Raw genomic sequence first — 20,280 nt, forward strand, 5'->3', positions numbered from 1 at the left:
CGGGCCACGTCACCGAGCAGCCTTTACTGGCGCTGAGCTGCACATTCTGCACACCTGTCACCTGATCGGGACCCACCTGCCACTCAGGTTGCTATAACGCAGAACTGAAACCATTGTGGAAAAGTGGAAGTGATTTAAATAAAACTGAAGTAAATAGTACAGTCAGACAACTCCGCCCAGTCAGTATTAGAAGTATTAGAAGCACTCGGAAGTAGAACATTTAGGGATTATTTTTGACAATAAGATAAGATTTTTATACAAAACGTATAATTTATTTGTAAAACAAATAAATGAATTAAAACTGACAAATTTCTCTGTTTACTGAATTTCGTGAGCCATTACGTTAGACATTATCTGATTATTTTATTATTTATTTAGCCATTTATTTATTTTACATTGACATTTTATGCCATTTAACCAGTATCCAGAGCAACTTACAATCAGTAATTACAGGGACTGGAGACACTCAGGGTTAAGTGTTTTGCTCAGGGACACAATGTTAGTAAGTGGGGTTTGAACTTGGGACACTTCTGGTTACCCACTAGGCTGCTACCCGCTATGGTGATTAAGGAGCTGTTACCTGTTTGAGGTGAGCAAATAGGGATTTACGTGTGTCTTGATTTAAAAAAAGTGTTAACTTGGTCAATAACGCTCCCACTGCAAAAAACATTTCTGCAAATGTCTGCCCTTGTTATCTTGTTTGAAAACAACGTCTAAAGAAACCAGACTTGAATCCTTGGGTCCAGTGTACATTTCTCCATGCAAATGACATATTTCAGTCTGGCCATTGACAAAACCATAGTAACGAAATATCATCAGACCAGTACTGCATTTCTGTTTTACTTCGTTTAGACCTTTTTTTTACACCTTTAGTGCAGCTTAGTGCACCCGACTTGGTTTAAATCCTATTTACCTATTTATACTTTCAATTTGTTGGATTTCAACTGGATGCTAAGAGTTGAAATGCTGCGGCAACTTCTCATGTACTGTACACTAGGTGGCAGTCTGAGCCAATGTCTGCCAGGTATATATGTAGTGTTTACAATAAAAAGGTGATGGCTTTATAATGAATATTGGCATCACGGAGAGTGTACATGACATGTATACATTGATAACAATAGTCCTGATGCACAAATTCTACTTTATCTTTATCTTACATTATATTACACAAAATTAGTCACATGCAGAAACTGTGCCAAGAGAGAATAAGTGTGTTTTTTTATTTTTTATTTTTTTTTGTGGTCTCACATTTTTGGTCTCATCAAAGTCTGAGGGAATGATGTATGTGTGTGAGTTTGACCGTTTGTGGGTGCTTGGCCTGGTAATGTGTTTACACAATGCTGAGTGCAGTGTAAGCATTCACCTCGCGGCGAGCAGCAGGCCCTCTGCGGCCCGTGGAACATGCTAGCGCAGCCAGAGAACAATGAGCCCACACGCCACACATCCACAGCGCCTCTCTCTCTTTAATTTCTTTTCTTTTTTTTTCTTTTCTGTCCTTTTTTCCCATCCGCAGTATGGTTTCTGGGAGGAAGGTGAAGTTTGCCCTGTGTGAGGTTCTGCAGTTTGCAGCTCTATCAGCACCTCTCTTTGTGGTAATGCAACGCTTCGCCGCCATCGTGGCACAGGTGAAGAGTGCGGCGAGGCCACCAGGCGATGCCCTCACAGCCTACTGGCTGATTGTGGCGTCATCCATTGCCTACTTAACTTCAGTCGCCCTGCTTGTTTGGTTGCCCCTCAAATACATGGTGTTCATGAAGAAGAAGGCCCTCGTGGGACGAAAGAAGTGGTAAGTGAAGCTGAGTGCTGCTAATCTTAACGAAGGCAATTAAGCAAGACTGAAAATGGGTTTTAAGTGCGTGTGTGTGTATGCAACTAACTAATACTAATATCAAAATATATTAATATTAAATATCTGCATTAGCTGTACATGTGTACATGTGTTATTGCATTTTCATGCAAGACACTGCATGCAGATGCTGAGTAAGAGGGTATTTACTAGTAAAGGTATAGCCAAGGGGCTGCCATCCATCCACTTGAAATGATGGGATATTTTTAACAATTTTCTTTACACATAGTATTTTAAAACAAAGATTTCAAAATGATATATGAACAACACAACAACATAACTACAAATCCAAATAACCAGGTCCCCTCTCTCACAGTAGTATGCAGAAACTCGATAGTATGCAGAAACACATATCTTGTGATATGTTATAGAGTGCTTTATGATCACATTTTGTGATGTTACAGCTGTATTCTACTATTTACTTTTAACTTATAAAATATATAAATATAAAATATATGAAATATAAAATATAAAGCAATAGTAAATGAAACTCAAAAGTGAGTTCAGGTGCTTCCTGATCAACCTTGACTGGAGTTGACCTGCTAAATTTATGTGCTAATTTTAACATGATTTTGAAAGGGAAACTCCTTTCTATATATGGTCCCATAGTTGACAGTGCATGTCAGAGCACAAACAAAATCATGAAGTCTAAGGATTTGTCTATAGACTTTTAAAAAGGGTAAAGAAGATGTTTGGAACCTAGAGGCTGCCCAGCCAATATGAACAATTGGGGCGGTGACCAAGGATTCCATAGTCACCCCAACAGAGTTCCAGCAATGCTCTGTGGAAAGAGGAGAACCTTCCAAATTATTTTGTCAGATGAACTCTGTGTAACTCTTTCACCTGAATGCCAAGCATCATGTCTGGTAGTAGCATCATTCTGTGAGGAAGTTTTGAGGGTCAGGGTTGAGGAAAATATAATGCAGCAATGTCCAGAGACAGTGTTCTGGACCTCAGATTGGGTGAAGCTTCATCCTCCAGTAGAACAACGACCCTAAGCAATGCAGTGGATGTTCCCCATCCAATCTGATGGAGTTTTAGAGGTTCTGCAAAGAACACTCAGGGTTAAGTGTCTTAAGGGACACAATGGTAGTAAGTGGGGTATGTTTTTTTGTGTGATATATCTGAAGCAAAAATGTATTTAATGGAATAATGCTGTATTATAACAAAATGTGTAAAAAGTGATGCGCTCTCAATACTTTCCAGATGCACTAGACATGATGGACATTATTAGCCAATATCTCAATGCCAATATCTATACAGGAGAAAAACATCCGGGCCCTCTGAGGGAGAGCAGAGGGTGAAAATGTGAAAAAGATTGATTTATGGTGTAATTCTAGTTACCGTAGCACAGTGTTACTAGTTTACTAGACCATGTGTGATACTGACAACTGCAGCACATTTTAGAGATGCTGTGTACATACAGTGTATACTTGAAAACAGCCCATTCTAGGGGCAGTGGTAGCCTGGTTGTTAAGGTTGTGAAATCGAAGGGTTGGTGGTTCAAATCCTGAACTGCCAAGGTGCCGCTGAGCAAGGTACCATCTTTACACACTGCTCACAGGGCACCTGTCATGGCTGCCCAGTGCTCACTAAGGTTGATGGGTTAAATGCAGAGGACACATTTCATGCACCATGTGCTGTGCTGCAGTGTTTCACAATGACAAAAGCAATTACTTTCACTTAAAATGGACATAAGTGTCAGGATTGACTGCAGCTGGGCTCATCACCGGTGGCCAATCCTGACAGCACTTAAAAGCCAGACATTTCCGCCCCTTCGGAAGGGACGACATTTTTGTGAACTCAGGCATGAACTTGACTTCAGTGGGTGAATGTATTTGTTTTGAGTTCTGGCAATTGCCACACGCCTGCGGGCAAGTTTACGTTCTTTATTGTAGTTAAATAGTTTTCGGCCACCGCGCCATTCTTTATTTGTGTTTATTGTTTGTTTAATAATAAAACCCATTCCCAGCATGTCAGACCTCTGCGCTTCCTTCCCCCGTAAGTCCGTAGTCATGACAATAAGTCATCTTATTTCATGCAAATGTCTGCCAGCATTTTGAATGAAAGCATCCATGCAGCCCCCTCCATAAATTCTGAATTAGTTTTTATGTTCTATGTTGTTTATCGTCCCATATGCAGCAAAACTATATTTCTTAATATATTATGTGACATTATATTTAATGTGTATTCATATATTGCGAATTGTACATAGTAATATATGTCGATATATTAATTTTGATATATAATTTTTTAACATTGATATATAATTTTGCAATATAATGTAAGCAATATATGAAATAGGACATATGACAATATATGAAAATATTGCAATTATTGCCATTAATAAATACATTGTTATACTATTTAATATATTATTATATATACTGAAAAATGTCCTACATTAAATGAGATTATATATTGAAAAGGGCATTGCAAATATATGCAGAAGTTTTTCATATATTGAAATATATTTACCAATGTATTGCAATATAAATTCTAGTATATAGCACTATACGTTTGTTTTGTAAGGGATGGGATAGAAAAGCAGACTTTATATTCTTACAACAAAAGTCTTTAATACACAGCAAATATTAATTGGTCTTGTTTTTCCAATACTATTTGATGAGACTGTAGTCATTCATTCATATTAAAACTGTAAAAACTGAAATAATGGACACTTGTAAATGTGTTTTTGGTCAGAGCACAATGATCATTTGTGTGCATTTACTTGATACTGAGTTCTGAGATCTCATGTTGCATGTTAGAATTAATCAGAGATTGGAGACATTACCAGGTCTGACCCAGGGTTACCATCTCTGTGTCACCTTAGACCTAATCATACTTTTCCATCAAAGCTGTATCCTGGGTCAATGTTAGTTCATGAGTAATGTTTTGTGCGCCAGGCCCATGCAGATTGTGTTTCATCAGCTCTATTAAATCACAGTAAGGAAATGAGCTGGCACAACTCTGGTTAAGGGAGGTTAAGGCACAATTCTTTTAAAATAGCTTCTTTCTTTCTTTTCATGTAGGAGGCCCATAGCACTGGCCTATGTGATTCTGTCTACATTGCCCTGTTTTGGATTCCTCATTGCCAGCTCAGAGGTAAATTGACATTAATTTCTACTTTGTTCTATTTTGTAAGGCGTGATCTATCAAACAGTTCTGGCTGTATTCAACTCTGTGTATCTGGTATATTTTTTGTTAAAGAATGAGCATTTAGTGCATCCTGAGCCTTTACATCTGAATTTAATCTACATCTAAACATGGATTTTCTGACCTCAATAAAGCTTCAAACCATTCGAATTCTTAACAGAAAGCTTGACTAAAAATGTTACAATAATCCAGACAGACAGAGCAGACAGACTGCAGCTCACCAATCTATTCCCTCCTACAACAGCTTCCTGGGCTTTTAAATCATTCATTTGATCACTATTATCATTAAACTGATCACATTGTTATGAAGAACATATTATTAGTTAAGTGTGTTATTGTTATTATTGTAATTTGTAGTAGTAGTAACAGAATTCCATGCCTTCCTTACCTGTTATCTCCGCAAATCTGTGTATGTGGTCTCCCCCAATCTGCTGACCCTGAGCTACAACACCAACTGGGGAGCAGGGTAAAACCGTTTTAATAAAAAAAAGTATTAAGGGGTGTGAATTCATTTCATAATGTCGGAGTAAGCATTCTGCTTTCAATCAAGAACGCATGATTTTGGTTTAATTTTTAGCCATGTTGCAGACTCTCTCATTTGAACACATGTTAATTTGATTTTTTGTAGAACTAAACTCAATTCTGCAGCTTTCTTGCTCTGAATGTAATATGAAGTTTATGTTCTTAGCAGCTAAATCATGCTAGATCTTGTCTAAAAATAGCATTACATTAGAAACACTCAAAATGTGGTTAGCACCTGATTCAATTTTGAATATATATTTCATGTATTTGTATTTTCTGAGAAATTATTTTCACATTAACAGAATAGCTAGTTTGTCGACGCGTGTCAGATGAAAAAGTCAATGCCCCCTGAGAGAAAGTTCAAGTTCAAGTAAACTTTATTGTCATCTCTTCTATATATTGTGCAGATATACAGAGAGACGAGAAGACGTGGCTCCAGTTTACATCGTGCAACATAAAAATAGACAACAAAAAACAGAAAACAGATGCGTCACATGAAATACAATATATAAATAAATAAGATACAGAATATACATTTTAGCTAAAAATGAAGTGTTAAAAAGTGTCCAGTGATATTTACATGTTTAGACTGTGCAAATAAACAACAGTAGTGATAGTACAGTTATTGGTTTCAGTGCAACAAGAAGAGGTAGTCCGTATAGCAGCGTGTGCTTAATTGCAGCAATGAGGTATAAAGTGCAGAGGTGCAACAGAGTTAGTCCACAGTGCGAGTGTGTGTGGGGGGAAGTATGAGTGCAGGTAGTGTGTTCAGGAGCCTGATGGCTTGTGGGAAGAAGCTATCACGCATCCTGGAGGATCGAGACCTGATGCTGCGGTAGCGTCTGCCGGATGGGAGGAGTGTAAAAAGTTCATGTGATGGATGTGAGGGGTCAAGCACGATGCAGGAGGTTCTTCTGATGCAGCGCTTATAGAAGATGTCCTGCAGCGGCGGCCGATGATGTTACCAGCTGCTTTGATGATCCTTTGAAGCTGCCTGATATCGGCAACAGTGCTGTTATCGAACCAGGTGGAGATGCAGCTGGTCAGGACACTCTCTATGGTGCCCCTGTAAAACGCGGTGAGGGTGGGAGGGGGCAGGTTGGCTCGCTTCAGCCGTCTCAGAAAGTGGAGATGCTGCTGGGCCTTTTTGGTAATGGAGGTGATGTTGGTGGTCCAAGTGAGATTGTCTGAGATGTGGACTCCCAGGAACTTGGTGTCTTTTACAGTCTCAACCGTGGAGCCGTGGATGCTGGGTGGGGTGTGTGTGGGGCGAGTTCTCCTGAAGTCGACGATCATTTCCTTTGTTTTGTCCACATTCAGTGACAGGTTGTTCTCACTGCACCAGGCAGCCAGCTGCTGTACCTCATCTCTGTAAGCCGACTCATCGTTGTTACTGATGAGCCCCACCACGGTCGTGTCGTCGGCGAATTTGATGATGTGGTTCGAGCTGTGCAGGGCGGTGCAGTCGTGAGTCAGGAGTGTGAACAGAAGTGGACTGAGAACGCAGCCCTGAGGGGCTCCGGTACTCAGCTTGATGGTGCTGGAAACGTTCTCGCCGATTCGGGTCCTCAGTTGACCTGTTTGTGCGATAAGCAAACTGCAGGGGGTCCAGTGAGTGAGGGAGGTTGCTTTTTACCTGTGCCATGACAAGTCTCTCAAAGCACTTCATGGTGATGGGGGTCAGAGCGATGGGCCGGTAGTCATTCAGGCAGGAAAATGAAGATTTCTTCGGCACTGGGATGATGGTGGTGGACTTGAAGCACGCTGGGACGATCAAGTGTTGAAGATGTCTGTGAACACCTCAGCTAGCTGATCAGCGCAGTCTCTCAGCACACGACCAGGAATGTTGTCTGGACCTGCAGCTTTTCGTGGGTCAACCTTGGCGAGGGTTCTCCTCACATCGGCTGCAGGCAGAGTGATGGTCTGGTCGGTGATGGGAGGCATGGCTTTCGTCGTGTGCGTGTTGTTCAGTGTCTCGAACCGTGCGTAGAACTTGTTCAGCTCCTCGGGGAGTGTGGCATCCCCCGTACAGCTGCTTGGTGCTGGCTTGTACTGAGTGACAGCCTGGATGCCCTGCCACAAACTGTGAGTGTCTTTTGTGTCGTTGAAGTGATTCTGAATCTTTTTTGCGTGCACTCGCTTTGCTTGACGTATAGAGCGAGAGAGGTTTGCCCTCGCTAACCTCAAGTCGTGTTTTTTCTCTCTCTGTATGACCAACTTCCACAGACCTCTTACTGATGGAGAAACCCCTCCATTAATCCGAGTCAGCAGGAGGATTACTATTCATCGTGGTACTGTGCAGGGGGAGCACAGAGGGTAAACTGCTGCAGTAAGGTGGCGTAAACACTTCAACTGTTTCCTCCATTTGCCAGAGGGACCTGGTCAGTGTATTGTGTTGGTCCACCACACCAAATAAAAGGAAATGACAGCCAGTAATCTAACGTTCTTCAGGAAGCACGACTGTGTCTTGGGAGTTGGTCTCCTATGGGGAAGGGGGTGAACCGGTTATCCCTGGGCAGTTATCCCTGTTTTTCCCAGTTCTGAGGTTTAATTTCTCTCAAAGTATATGAACTCATTAATAAAACTGACACAAAGTCAACCTACAACCAGTGTGTGTGCATTGAATATTGAGTAAGACATGTGGGATCTGAGCCAATCAGAAGCAGAGGCAGGCGAGAAGGTGTGTCCAAACTTTTAGCCTGTTCTGTACATGCACATACAGCACACACAACAGTTTTGCTGTTTTCTTAGAACAGTGTAGAATCACTCCACACCTACAAACACTGCAACCCCTGCACCCCCCACCCCTGGTGTCACCTATGCATCTTTCTTCTGATTTTATACAATCACCAGTTACTATTGTGGTAATTCTGGCTTGACCAGGTTTGTAACTAAACTTCTGTTCTCACACTCTTTATATAATAGTCACCTTGTTTCACCTAATGGAAATTTGCTCTCAGTGTTTTGTGATTTTTTTGACAAAAATGAACTGAGCTGGTTATAAGAAAGAATTGTAGAAGAGACAGCGTTCTGTAGTTGTTGGCATCTGAGTAATCAATGGATTACTCCGGGCACCTGTCATGGCTCCCCACTGCTCATCAAGGGTGATTGGTTGTGTGCACTGTGTGCTGTGTTGCAGTGTATCACAATGACAATCACTTCACTTTCACTTTCCATTGTATGACTGCCAGTCGACAGAGCCTGGGAACATACAGGCACCCTAGGGTAATGTTGGATGGGCTGGGGTATGCCGCTTGTACCCCCCCAAATCTGTGACTCCAGGGACCATTGGAAAGGTCCCTGCCTTTAGAGACAGCGGTGGCGCAGTGGTTAAAGAAGCGGCCCCGTAATCAGAAGGTTGCCGGTTTGAATCCCGATCTGCCAAGGTGCCACTGAGCAAAGCACCGTCCCCACCTACTGCTCCCCGGTCGCCTGTCATGGCTGCCCACTGCTTACACAGGGTAATGGGTTAAATTCAGATTTCACTGTGTGCCCTGTGTGCTGTGCTGCTGTGTATCACAAGTGACAATCACTTCACTTTAGGTCCCATGATGCGGCATGAAGGAATGATGGACATCAGGGTTGTGTTGGTGTCAGATGGCATTGGCCTGGGTTTTATGACTGCTGGGCCGTAGGGAAAGTGAAATTGTTCAAAAAAGGCCCATTGCCCAGGAATGTGGTGCAATGTTGGTGGAAGGCATATTTTTCCAACTTACAGTATAGCCGGTGGGCAAGAAATTTCTTAAGAACTGCTCTCACATGCTGCACATGAGTTTTGAGAGAGGAGTAGATGAGGACATCATCCAGATCTATCCACCCCATCAGCGGCTGTGTTACTGAGACCAAATGGGATGACGAACTTGGGGTGATGAAGGCAGGTTTTGCACTGATAACTCTCCCTGATGCGAATCAAATTGTATGCAGACTGGAGATTCAACTTCATGTATCTTGTTGAATCACCCGTAGATGGCATCAAGGATGGTGTTTGTGCGTGGTAATGGTGTTGTTTTTTTTACAGTTATTTTGTTGAGCCCCACCATGGCCTATACATGGCCTGAACACTCCATCGTTTTTTGGGACAAAGAAAAACCCAGCCGCTGCTGGTAATGTGGATGGTCTGGTGTGGAGCAGCCTCCACACCAGTTTTCTCCAATCTCTTTACAGGACATCTGGTAGGTCTTTAATAGATAAATCCACTGTTGATGCACAGGGCGTGGAGTTGGTAGGGGGGTTAAGGAAGCAAGGAGAGTGGAGGAGAGTGAAGATACAGAAACAGAGCTTAGATTGGTGGTCAGAGAGATGTAGAGGAGAAGATGACAAGGAGCATGATCTGGTGAACCCTTCTGAGACCACTGGTATGAATCTTGTCTTTAGGAAACTTGAAGCCATAGAGGAGAACAAGTGGAGACACATCATAGGGAAAGAAGCCCAGGAGGACATATAACTCTTTGATTGGGGTGCGGTAGAGAACAATGATGTGGAGGAGTCAAGAAAATAGTGTGTCCTGAAAAAAGTCAAAAGAGTGAAGCATTGCCAGTCAAAAGATGAAGTTGGCCTTCTGGACTGAACACTGCCAGCTCCATAAAGAGCCATGGACCACTGTGGAGAGCCACGGAGGTAGAAGATGCTGGGATAGATTCCTGGGCATGAAATACATTTTAAAATAAAACTAGTGGGAATGATGTATATGTTTAACCAAAGTTGTAGTCTCTTAAAGTGCTGAGCCTGTAGTGAGTAGTGTGCATATATTGTAGCACATGTTGTACATGTTGGCTCATGATTGAGTTACACGACACCGTGCAGCATTGTTTTATAAAGTTTTTTAAACAGTTAAACACCACTTCTAATTTCTGAAATCAGCCGCCGTTGCATTGTGTGAAGGTAAAACACAAACATGTACATGCACTGATTTTTCAGACATATTTTGGATTTTTTTTCCCCAGTTAATGGAATTCATTTTTAGGCAGCTATGATATATTATGTGTAATATTATATTTTACACAAATTGTATTAACGTTTATTGATATTTCAAAACAATATTAAATATTAATATTGGAATACTAATCAATATTATTGTTTTTGTAGCTTTTTTTCTAGAGAACACTCAGCCCTAAGCTCCAGTGACTGAATGTCTATAAAGAATGTCCTTAAATTTCATTATTGTGTTTCTGTTTCAGGTTCAGATCAATAACAGCATGAGGTATGATACATTCACTGAATTGCCGGTTTCTCTAGTTCTCTTCTCTCTCATCTGCATTGACATTGTGGAGAGAATTCGTCACTGCAGACTCACAGGGCAAGGTAGGGATATATACACCAACAGAACTAACAATACATGATTATTATGAACGTTTTTTGAGGAAGGGGAGGAAGTGGACAGAAATTCCTTTTGAGGGATTCTGGTAATGGGGTGCTGATTCAGCAGACCCCAGGTGTCACAGTGAGTTATGACTCTTCCTTAAAATTTGCTTCTTACCTAGAAGCTGTCACACACAGGAAATATGTTGACAAGTCACCAGGACACACATCCCTGTTCATAATTTCATTTCCGGTCTTCCACACAGTTTTCACAGAACTACACAGTCATACAAGTAAAGACATACAGTAGAAGGCCCCTTCAGATGTATTTAATACTTTTTCACATATTTTGCATTTTCAACAGAGTAACAGGTATTCAAACAGAACTAAATTGAAATAAAAAAAAAAAGCTAGGTATTTTTTACATAGCCCTTGCTCACAATAACTACATCAAGCCGACCTCTTATAGACTCCACCAGATTCCTTTTTTTCATTGGTAATGCTTTTCCAGGCCTTTTCTCCATCATCCTTCAGTTATTTTTTTCCAGGCTTTATCAGTTTTCTCTTCAGGAGGTGAAGTTCAATTGGATTTTCTTGCCATGATTAGTTTGGGTGGATTTGTCAATAAATTGTTCCTGTAGAGTTTATTCTGCTTCCACCATCACAAGTTACAGAAACAGCCATGCAAGCCCAACATTAAGACAAGCTTGTACCACAATTTGGAATGTCCTTGGTCAACAGTTCATAACATCATGTACACCCTCCAGAAGGCATGGGTGGAAATATTTCAGTAATAGAACAACAATATCAAGTCCTAGTTTGACCTTGCTTCTTGGAGCTCATCTGACCTTGCTTCTTGGAGCTGGTTTGTTTAGGAGCAGATCTCTTCTTTCTCCACACATTGGCCTTTCCATAGCTTTGTGTCAATGTGTGAGTTCAGGGGCGCACTTGCAGACATCCTTCAAGCAGGGGGACAAGTCATCATACGGGGAGTGGACACTGGAAGAACTGGGGAGGATGACCGGAGGCGCTTGGCCTGTGGGAGGGAGGCAGAAGGTGAGTTGGAACGGGAGTGGAACAGTGGACGCGGCACAGTGTGGCGGGGGATGGGAGCTCTGGCTCCATGTGGAGCAGCGGGGAAGGAGGCGAGGAGATGAGGCTGGGGTGGACCGGGGGCGGAGGAGAACAGGAAGACGGCTGGCTTGTGGACTGTCCGAGAGCATGGGTTGGACAGGAGGGCACCGTGGGTGGCACAGGTGGACACTTTTGCTTGGCTATGGGTGGCAGTAAGGTGGGGTAACACAGGGGGTATACAGATCGTCATAGCAAAAGGTGCAGGCAAACTCAAGGTTGAGGACAGGCAAAGTCGTAGTCAAAAGGCAGAATCAATCAGGCGTTTATAAAGAAGGCTAGCGTCTCTGGGAATTGAATTCAACAAAGAGCGGGCAGTGTCCCTCCCTGGCCACCTGACTTGTATACTGGGCGCTGCCCGGTCTCACTTCCGCTTCCGGGTCGCTGTCTCCCGTGCTGATCTTGCTCCCTCAGGTGGGCTGGAGGTGGTACGTTGGCCGTGACACTTTGGTACAGGTTAATCCTTCTCTTATAAAAATTTGTTTGAACTTTTGTATTTTTTTTTGCAAAATCCTAATCTGGTTTTTTCATTTTTATTGCAAATTAATGGTTTGCATCTTTCAATATGGCCTCTTTTTTTGTTGTTATCCAAGACTTATCTGAACAATAGTAATATTTTTTTGGAGTTTGTTCATATTGTTATGAACTTGATTTAGGTTTTTTTCTTTACTGCTTTCATCATTCATCTGTCATCAGCTGCACTTGCACACTTTCCAAGGACATTCCAAAATGTGGTACTATCTATGCTATAATACACTTGATAGGTTGTGACCATTTTCTCAGTTTCACAATGGTGAAGACAGCTGTCTAGTCTTTGTTTTTGTCTACCCTTAAGAATAATGCAGTCTTCATGGATGAACACCAGAGTGTAAACTGAGCGTAAAACCTAAACCTATAAAATTCATTCCGCTGCATACCATTGCAAATTAGTCACCTATTTTTTTACTACTCAGACTTTTGATATGTGCTACTCCTGTCTTGTTCTACATTATGTGCTAAATATCAGACATGTACAGTGGAACTGTTGGGATTTTAGTTTTATTCATAGTTTCATTAACCTTATTTCCGTTAGAAAAATCCTTTTATTGCACATTTCCTGTTACTCCGGAACTCCACCACATGTATTATTTATAAAAAAAAGTATTCATCAAGCATCAAGCACATCATCTAAGGTGGGAACATGTAAAGGACCTACCAGCACATGGTGCATTACACAAAAAGGCACCATGCATGTACCTAACAGGATGATGAAGGCAACATAATTCACACCAGTAAAAATATAGACAAAGGAAAGTTAAAATAATAAATACACAATAAGCAATCATATAAATAATTATAAAATTAATATTTAAACATTTAAATAATAACATAAAGGGTTGCACAAACATCAGGAAATAGTTAAAAGTCTTTTTTAAAGTCTTTTTTTATTGCTGGGAAGAACAACAATGTTCTTTGACCTGAGACAATACCTTTATTCCTTTCTCCTCATCCTCTGTAATCAATTAACACCAGTGTAGCTGTTCATTTAATGTGATCAGGAAGGGATTTATTTTAGTGAGGTCCAGACCCAGAAGCAGGCAGAGATGGTCGTTTACATTTTACGGCATTTATCAGATGCTCTTATCCAGAGCGACTTACAATCAGTAGTTACTGGGACAGTCCCCCTGGAGACACTCATGGTTAAGTGTCTTGCTCAGAGACACGAAAATAGTTCTTCCTGTTTTGTAGGTGAGTGTGGTACCCACTAGGATACCACCACCCTGATAATGGCCAACTAAAGGTGGTTACAGATGGGGCAGTGGTGGCCTAGCGGTTAAGGAAGCGGCCACGTAATCAGAAGGTTGCTGGTTCAAACCCCGATCTGCCAAGGTGCCACTGAGGTGCAAAACACAGGATCTGGAGAGTAGAAGTTGTTTTGAAAAGGTTTAAGCGGGACCAAATTTACCTATTAGTGCCTTGCGCCAACTTCATTTAAATATCCATTCCCCCATGGCAAGCTCATTTATATGAATCTCAATCTTTCCCCATGTCTCGGCTTTTAGCATTTTGCACAAAATGACATTAGGAACTTGTTGATCATGTGGTGCATTCTGTGACTCAAAATAGTGAAACATAGTGAAACATGTTGGTGCCTGTGAAAAAAATAGACCAAAATAGAGCCCTATGTTTTTGTTATTCCTGAAAAGCCTGTGATGTTTAGTGATTTTTTTTTTTTTTGAGTTTGTAATGCCACAGTTATAGGAAGAAGGGAGAGACACACTTGCTCAACATTGTTGCAGATAATAGTGATTTTAATAAACAAAATCAAAACAGCGAAATGGCCAAAACAAACACACGACAACCGAAGACATGCACGTAGCAAACGTACAGAAAGGGTCAGAATTAGGAAGGATGATCTAACAGGACCTGATCACTCACGCCTAATGACCAGAACCTGGGAGTGATCAGGACCCACACTGAGATGGGTGCCTGCTGAGAGAGTTCAGCTGCACCACGTGTTTCAAATATACTGCCAGGGCACGACAAGTGAGACAGTTTGGTGGGTAGAGCAATACTGATATGAAAACTAATCTAGCTGGTAAATGAAGCTCACTAGTAGTATAATGCTGTATGACATCAATATTTGGTGTATTAATTAAGAATGTTTGTGTTTGTTTGCTTAGCCAATGGGCTTGACCATGACTCAGACATCCCCACTACGGTCCTCACACATGTGGAACCAGTGACACCTGTCCACACTGCAGCAACAAGCCCAACTTCCACTACACCCGCCCCAGCAGGGGGACAAGAAAGAGAGCAGAATGGGGCAAGGGGACCTCGCCAAGTGACTGAATCGAATGGTGTTGTCCCAGGGTTATCAGGAAACCAGGAACAAAGACAAGGGCCATTTACTGTCACAGGAATTAACCCGCGCTCCAGCACTTCACCTGCAGCCACAGCAACATTTCACTTACCGACCTACATTGCCACACCTCCCTATTCTGGCCCTCTCCGCTTCCTATTGGCAAGTGATGCCAGGGCAGAGGTATTTGTGGACAGTTTCCTTTTTTGGATGGACACAGTTGAGATGGTTCGTTCTGCTGGCCACACCTCTGTCTACTACTCAGGCTGGGTCTTCCCCATTTATATCTTTAGCTTTCTATCAGCATTGCGGCTGGTCGTAGCACCCCACAGTTCACTTCTTTCACCCTTGGGCGTTGCACTACAGGACCTACCCTTTTTGTTGGTCAGGGTATCACTCATTGCCATCTTTGGATTTGTCACACCATTGCTTTATGTGATGAAAAACTTGCTGGTGTGCCTGGCTTACATTTACTTCAACTTCATGACCAAGCTCCGCATCTTCAACACAGAGCGACTGTTCTGATGAGAAGGAGAGTAAAATGCAAAATGAAGAAACTAACTGCTATTGCAATTTTATAAACCTTACAAAGCATTGCCATTCAAGAGAGAGGGGACTGATCAATGGTGTTCACTCTGCTGAAAAGCTTGTGAAAAAAGAACATTTATGTTGCATTGGACAAGGAAAATATATCATGTAAAATTCAACACCTGGCATTACTAGAATGACTTAAACACATATCGTCATGGTTCTCACTGCCGCTGAAATGCCTTCTTACAGCAGTGAATGGGATGTGGAAGAATGAATATTTGTAATAATGTTTATTTTTGTTCATTTTTAATTGCTGTATGTTTACAAATACTGTGCAATTCATCAACTACTTTTGGCAGCTCAGAGTAGAACATTTTTATTCACTCATTGAATCTCTGGTGTGAATTTTAACCCCCTGACAAAAGTTCCAGGATTCTGTGTCCGTTTGCTTGCAGCTTTTATGTAGTTTCTCTAGAGAAGTGATGAACATAAAAACTGACGCTTAAATAAATGGCTGGTTTCCATTGTGATTAAAAAGATTATAAAGAATTGGGTGCTCTACTGTAATGTAAAGGTCTAATGTTCTAAAATCTTTTTCATATACAGTGCATCCTGAAAGTATTCAGGTGCATCACTTTTTATTATACCTTATTCCAAAATGGATTAAAATAACATTTTCCCCTCAGAATTCTAAAGACAATACCCCATAATGTCAACGTGAAAAACTTTACTTGAGGTTTTGTCAAATTTATTACAAATAAAAATAAAGAGAAAGCACATGTATAAAATTATGCACAGCCTTTAACATGAAGCTCAAAATTGAGCTCAGGTGCCTCCTGTTTCCCCTGATCATCCTTGAGATGTTTCCGCAGCTTAATTGCTTTTTCCATTTCTGGAAAAAACAGTTGATTGGACATGATTTGGAAAGACACACACAGTCTATATAAGTTTTCACAGTTGACAGTACATGTCAGAGCTCAAACCAAGCATGAAGTCAAAGGAATTGTCTGTAGACCTCCGAGACACCACAGCATGGTGGTAGCAGCATCATGCTGTGGAGATATTTTTCAGCTGCAGGAACTGGGAGACTAGTCAGGATAGAGTGAAAGATGACTGCAGCAATGTTCAGAGCACTCCTGAACTCAGATCGGGGTAACAGTTCACCTTTCAGCAGGACAACGAACCCAAGCACACAGCCCAGATATCAAAGAGTGGCTTCAGGACATTTCAGTGAATGTCCTTGAGTGGCCAGAGCCCAGACTTGAATCCAATTAAACATCTCTGGAGAGATCTTAAAATGGCTGTGCACCGACACTTCCCATCCAACCTGAGAAAGGGGAATGGGCAAAAATGCACTGACAATGTATTGAGCAAAGGCAGTGAATACTTATGTACATGAGATTATTATTTTTATTTTTAAAAACATTTTGCAAAAACCTCAAGTAAACTTCTCCCCATTGCCATTATGGGGTGTTGTGTGTAGAATTATGAGGGAAAAAATGCATGTCATCCATTTTGGAATAAGGCTGTAACATAACAAAATGTGGAAAAAGTGATGTGCTGTGAATACTTTCTGGATACACTGTATATTTAGGCCAGGGGTTGGAAAACATTCAAACATTTAGATTTGAAAACTGTTAAGACAGTTGAAAAAGATTGTGATGTAACAGTAGGATGCAGATAATGTGAACTACAACACAATCAAATGTGAATGTTTGTGTCAGAGAATTGCTTTAATCTGTACTGTACACATCTTGCCTCTGAAGGAAATGTACTAGATTATCCACCCTTTATACGATTTATGCTGTTTTAATACAATAATCTGCAGGAGAGAATGTTTGCGGTCCTCATTATTGGGGATGTAACAAGAAATAAAGAAATTAATAAAAATATCACTTACCTACTGATTGTTATCCTTTAGATAGGGCAAGAGGCACAAATGCATTAAATTGTATTAAATACAAACAAGAACAGAACACAGAGGCAAAAAACATAACAAATGTGAGTTTCAGGAGAGTCTGAACTAAAATGGTAAGGAGTGTTCATAAACCAATGCATGGCAGAGGAGCAAAAAGGAAAGGATATACATCTCACTGCCCAACCATGGGATTGGTTGGCAGTTTTCTTGCCTACCCCCAGCTTCTTTGACTCTCTCCCATGGTTACGGGCTGTGGTCTTGCACCCCAGGCAACAGGAAATCGGACCAGCACTGGTGGCATAATTTTACCAACCACGGCCAGGTGCTCCCCACAAGCTTTAAGACTTAAAAAACTATCAGAAGGGTTCCCCAAGAGCCAAGGACCACTTGTGGTGAGCTTCAGAAAGACCTGGAATTAGCAGGTATTATAAGGGTTTCAATTGTTTCAAAGAAAGCAAATATGATGCACTCAAATATCTTGTGTGCTGAAGCATGTGTAATTAATTTTGTTAGTACATTTTATTTTATAAAGGAGTTATATTAATTCTTCTCAAAATACAGTTCAAAATCTTTGCAGTATACAGGAGTATCCTCACCCCTGCTGTTAAAATAAGCAACTGTTACCCTAAGTAACATTAAAATTGAGAAACATTTCTTTTACTTTGCTTGGGTACATTTTTAACTTTTCTTCTGTTCACTTCAGTTACATTTCGTTGAAGTAATAGTACTTCTACTGTTTTTCCATTACTCTGTTCAAGAACCCAAGAACTCAGTTCTGTAGTAATCAGTTGGGGATGCATGCACGTGTGCAGGACCACAGACTGTAAAACACTGAGATGGCATATAGGTAAAAGTCTGATTAAGTGTTTAACAAACAACATATTGGTTTTGGTTTTAAAACAGAAGCAACAGATGAAAATACATCATTTTCTGTTTATGTTCCTGTTCTGAGGGAACACATTTCGAGCCTCTGTTACCTTTGTCATGCAAGCCCTGTGCCTTAGCAGCTAAAAAAACGAGGGGCCCTCTTCAGACTTTGCTGTCCGCTTGAAAATCACCTTCAATTTCATAGACTGGCTAAACAAAACTTACTCACTGATCCACTCTAAAGAGCTGCCAAAACATTTCATTTACAAAATGTCCACAGATATTTCTTTCTCAACAAACTGCATTTTGTATATAGACACACTTTGTTATCAGTTGAAAGTCATGGTAGAAAGTCAGTTTGTGGGCAATTACAGCTTCCCAGGTACTAATCGTGCTTTTTCCTCTGTACATTTTATGATGTTATCCTTTTGGGTTTTTTTGGATGCACATAGACACAAATTTTTACTTAGTGTGAATTGTCAGTTGTCTTTTTTCATTATATTTGCTGTTAAATATTTTATTTTGATGCATTTATTTATGACCCATGTTCAAAATATAACATTATTGCCTACAATGCTAAAATGTACACATCCCATTGCCCAAATAATTGTTTTCCAAAATTTTCATGTATCAGTGAGGAGGATCCTGATCTTAAGTGATATGCATAATAATATGATGCAAAACAGGATACTTTGATCAGTGTTCATCCTCCCCCACTCTGGCTCCCTTGAGGTGTGTGTATGTGTGTCTCTGATTTTTTCTTTATTATTTCTTTCTGCCTTTTTACCATCCTTTCACTGTCAGTGGTCATAGACGATATGAAGCACATTCTACACACAATACCCCATAATGACAATGTGATCTGGGTGGTAGTAGCCTAGAGGTTAACACACTCGCCTGTGAACCAGAAGTCCCAGGTTCAAATCCCAGTTTCGCTCATTCCTCTTCTCAATCTCCATCATTTTGGATGGGAAGCTGTCATTGCGCAAGTTCGGGGATGCAGACATGCAGACATGCTTGGAGCGGGGGGACAAGTCGTCACACAGGCAGTGGACACTGGAAGAGCTGGGGAGGATGACCGGAGGCGCTTGGCCTGTGGGAGGGAGGCAGAAGGTGAGTGAGAACGGGAGTGGGGCAGAGGACGCGCCACAGCACGGCGGGAGGGGAACTCAGTGTGGAGCACCGGGAAAGAGGCGAAGGGATGAGGCTGGGATGGACCGGGGTGGAGGAGAACAGCAAGACGGCTGGCTTGAGGATGGTCCGGGAGCGTGTGTCGGATGGGGGGGCATCTTGGGTGGCACAGGCGAAATCTAATATTTGGCTATGGCAGCAGTAAGGTGGGGCAGCATACAGGCAAAAGGGGACAGGCAAACTCAAAGTCGAGGGCAGGCAAAGGTTGTGTTTAAAAGGCAGGATCAATAAGTCCTACAAAGAAGTCTAGCGTCTCTGAGAATATGAGCGGGCAGCATCCTCTGTACATTCCTGCAGTCATCTTTCCCTCTATTCTGACTAGTCTGACTAGACCAGTTCCTGCAGCTGAAAAACATGTATTGGCCTGGTGATGAGCTGTGCCTGGTTTCCTCCAAACGTTACGCCTGGCATTCATGCTATGTGTCTTTTACTAAGGAGTGGCACTCTATTATACAGGCCTGATTGGTGGATTGCTGCAGAGATGCTCATCCTTCTAGAATGTTCTCCTCTGTTTACACAAGGACCTCTGGAGTTCTGACAGAGTAAGAGACCTCCCTGACTAAGACCTATTTTCCCAGATTGCTCAGTTTAGGTGGCCGGCCAGCTCTAGGAAGAGTCCTGGTGTTTTTGAACTTATTCCACTTATGGAACTTATCTGGTTCAAATAGAATACCATCTATGTTTCCATATTTTTTTGGTTTGTCTGGTTTGTCAGGTCCATGGCAAGAGAGGGACGTCCACATCACTCTCACATGCCCTGGCCTTCTGTCTCTTTCCTGAGCAGGAAACAGGATTTCCTTCACTCTTGTGCTCTGCCATTGTGTTCTTCACACATTCCTCCAGCGACCTCCTTACTTCAGCATTTTATTCCTTACCCCTTTCTCTCCTCTATTCATTGTTCACTCTAGTCCCATATTATCTGTTTGTGCCATTTATTCATGATCTGTAAAAACGTCATCTTTGCCACGTGTCCTAGTT

The 20,280-nt window shown here is 41.5% G+C and overlaps 1 protein-coding gene across 1 annotated transcript; it reads left to right on the top strand.

The window, feature by feature from the left end:
• Positions 1 to 69: 69 nt before the first annotated feature.
• Positions 70 to 17,296, top strand: LOC114784072 (transmembrane protein 236). Its single transcript, XM_028969374.1, has 5 exons — positions 70 to 87; positions 1,514 to 1,786; positions 4,879 to 4,951; positions 10,702 to 10,825; positions 14,617 to 17,296. Exons 2-5 carry the CDS (start codon positions 1,515 to 1,517, stop codon positions 15,318 to 15,320), a joined length of 1,173 nt encoding a protein of 390 aa, XP_028825207.1. The 5' UTR covers positions 70 to 87; position 1,514; the 3' UTR covers positions 15,321 to 17,296.
• The last annotated feature ends 2,984 nt before the right edge of the window (positions 17,297 to 20,280 follow it).

This window comes from Denticeps clupeoides, chromosome 2, assembly GCF_900700375.1.
Source record: "Denticeps clupeoides chromosome 2, fDenClu1.1, whole genome shotgun sequence".
In the NCBI taxonomy this organism is placed as follows: Eukaryota; Metazoa; Chordata; class Actinopteri; order Clupeiformes; family Denticipitidae; genus Denticeps; species Denticeps clupeoides.

What these genes read in the sequence shown, in the direction of transcription:
- LOC114784072 (XM_028969374.1), top strand. Translation starts at nt 1,515, where the DNA reads ATGGTTTCTGGGAGGAAGGTGAAGTTTGCCCTGTGTGAGGTTCTGCAG. An exon ending in TCCTCATTGCCAGCTCAGAG is followed by an intron (nt 4,952 to 10,701) that starts GTAAATTGACAT and finishes TTTCTGTTTCAG; the next exon opens with GTTCAGATCAATAACAGCAT. An exon ending in CTGCAGACTCACAGGGCAAG is followed by an intron (nt 10,826 to 14,616) that starts GTAGGGATATAT and finishes TTGTTTGCTTAG; the next exon opens with CCAATGGGCTTGACCATGAC.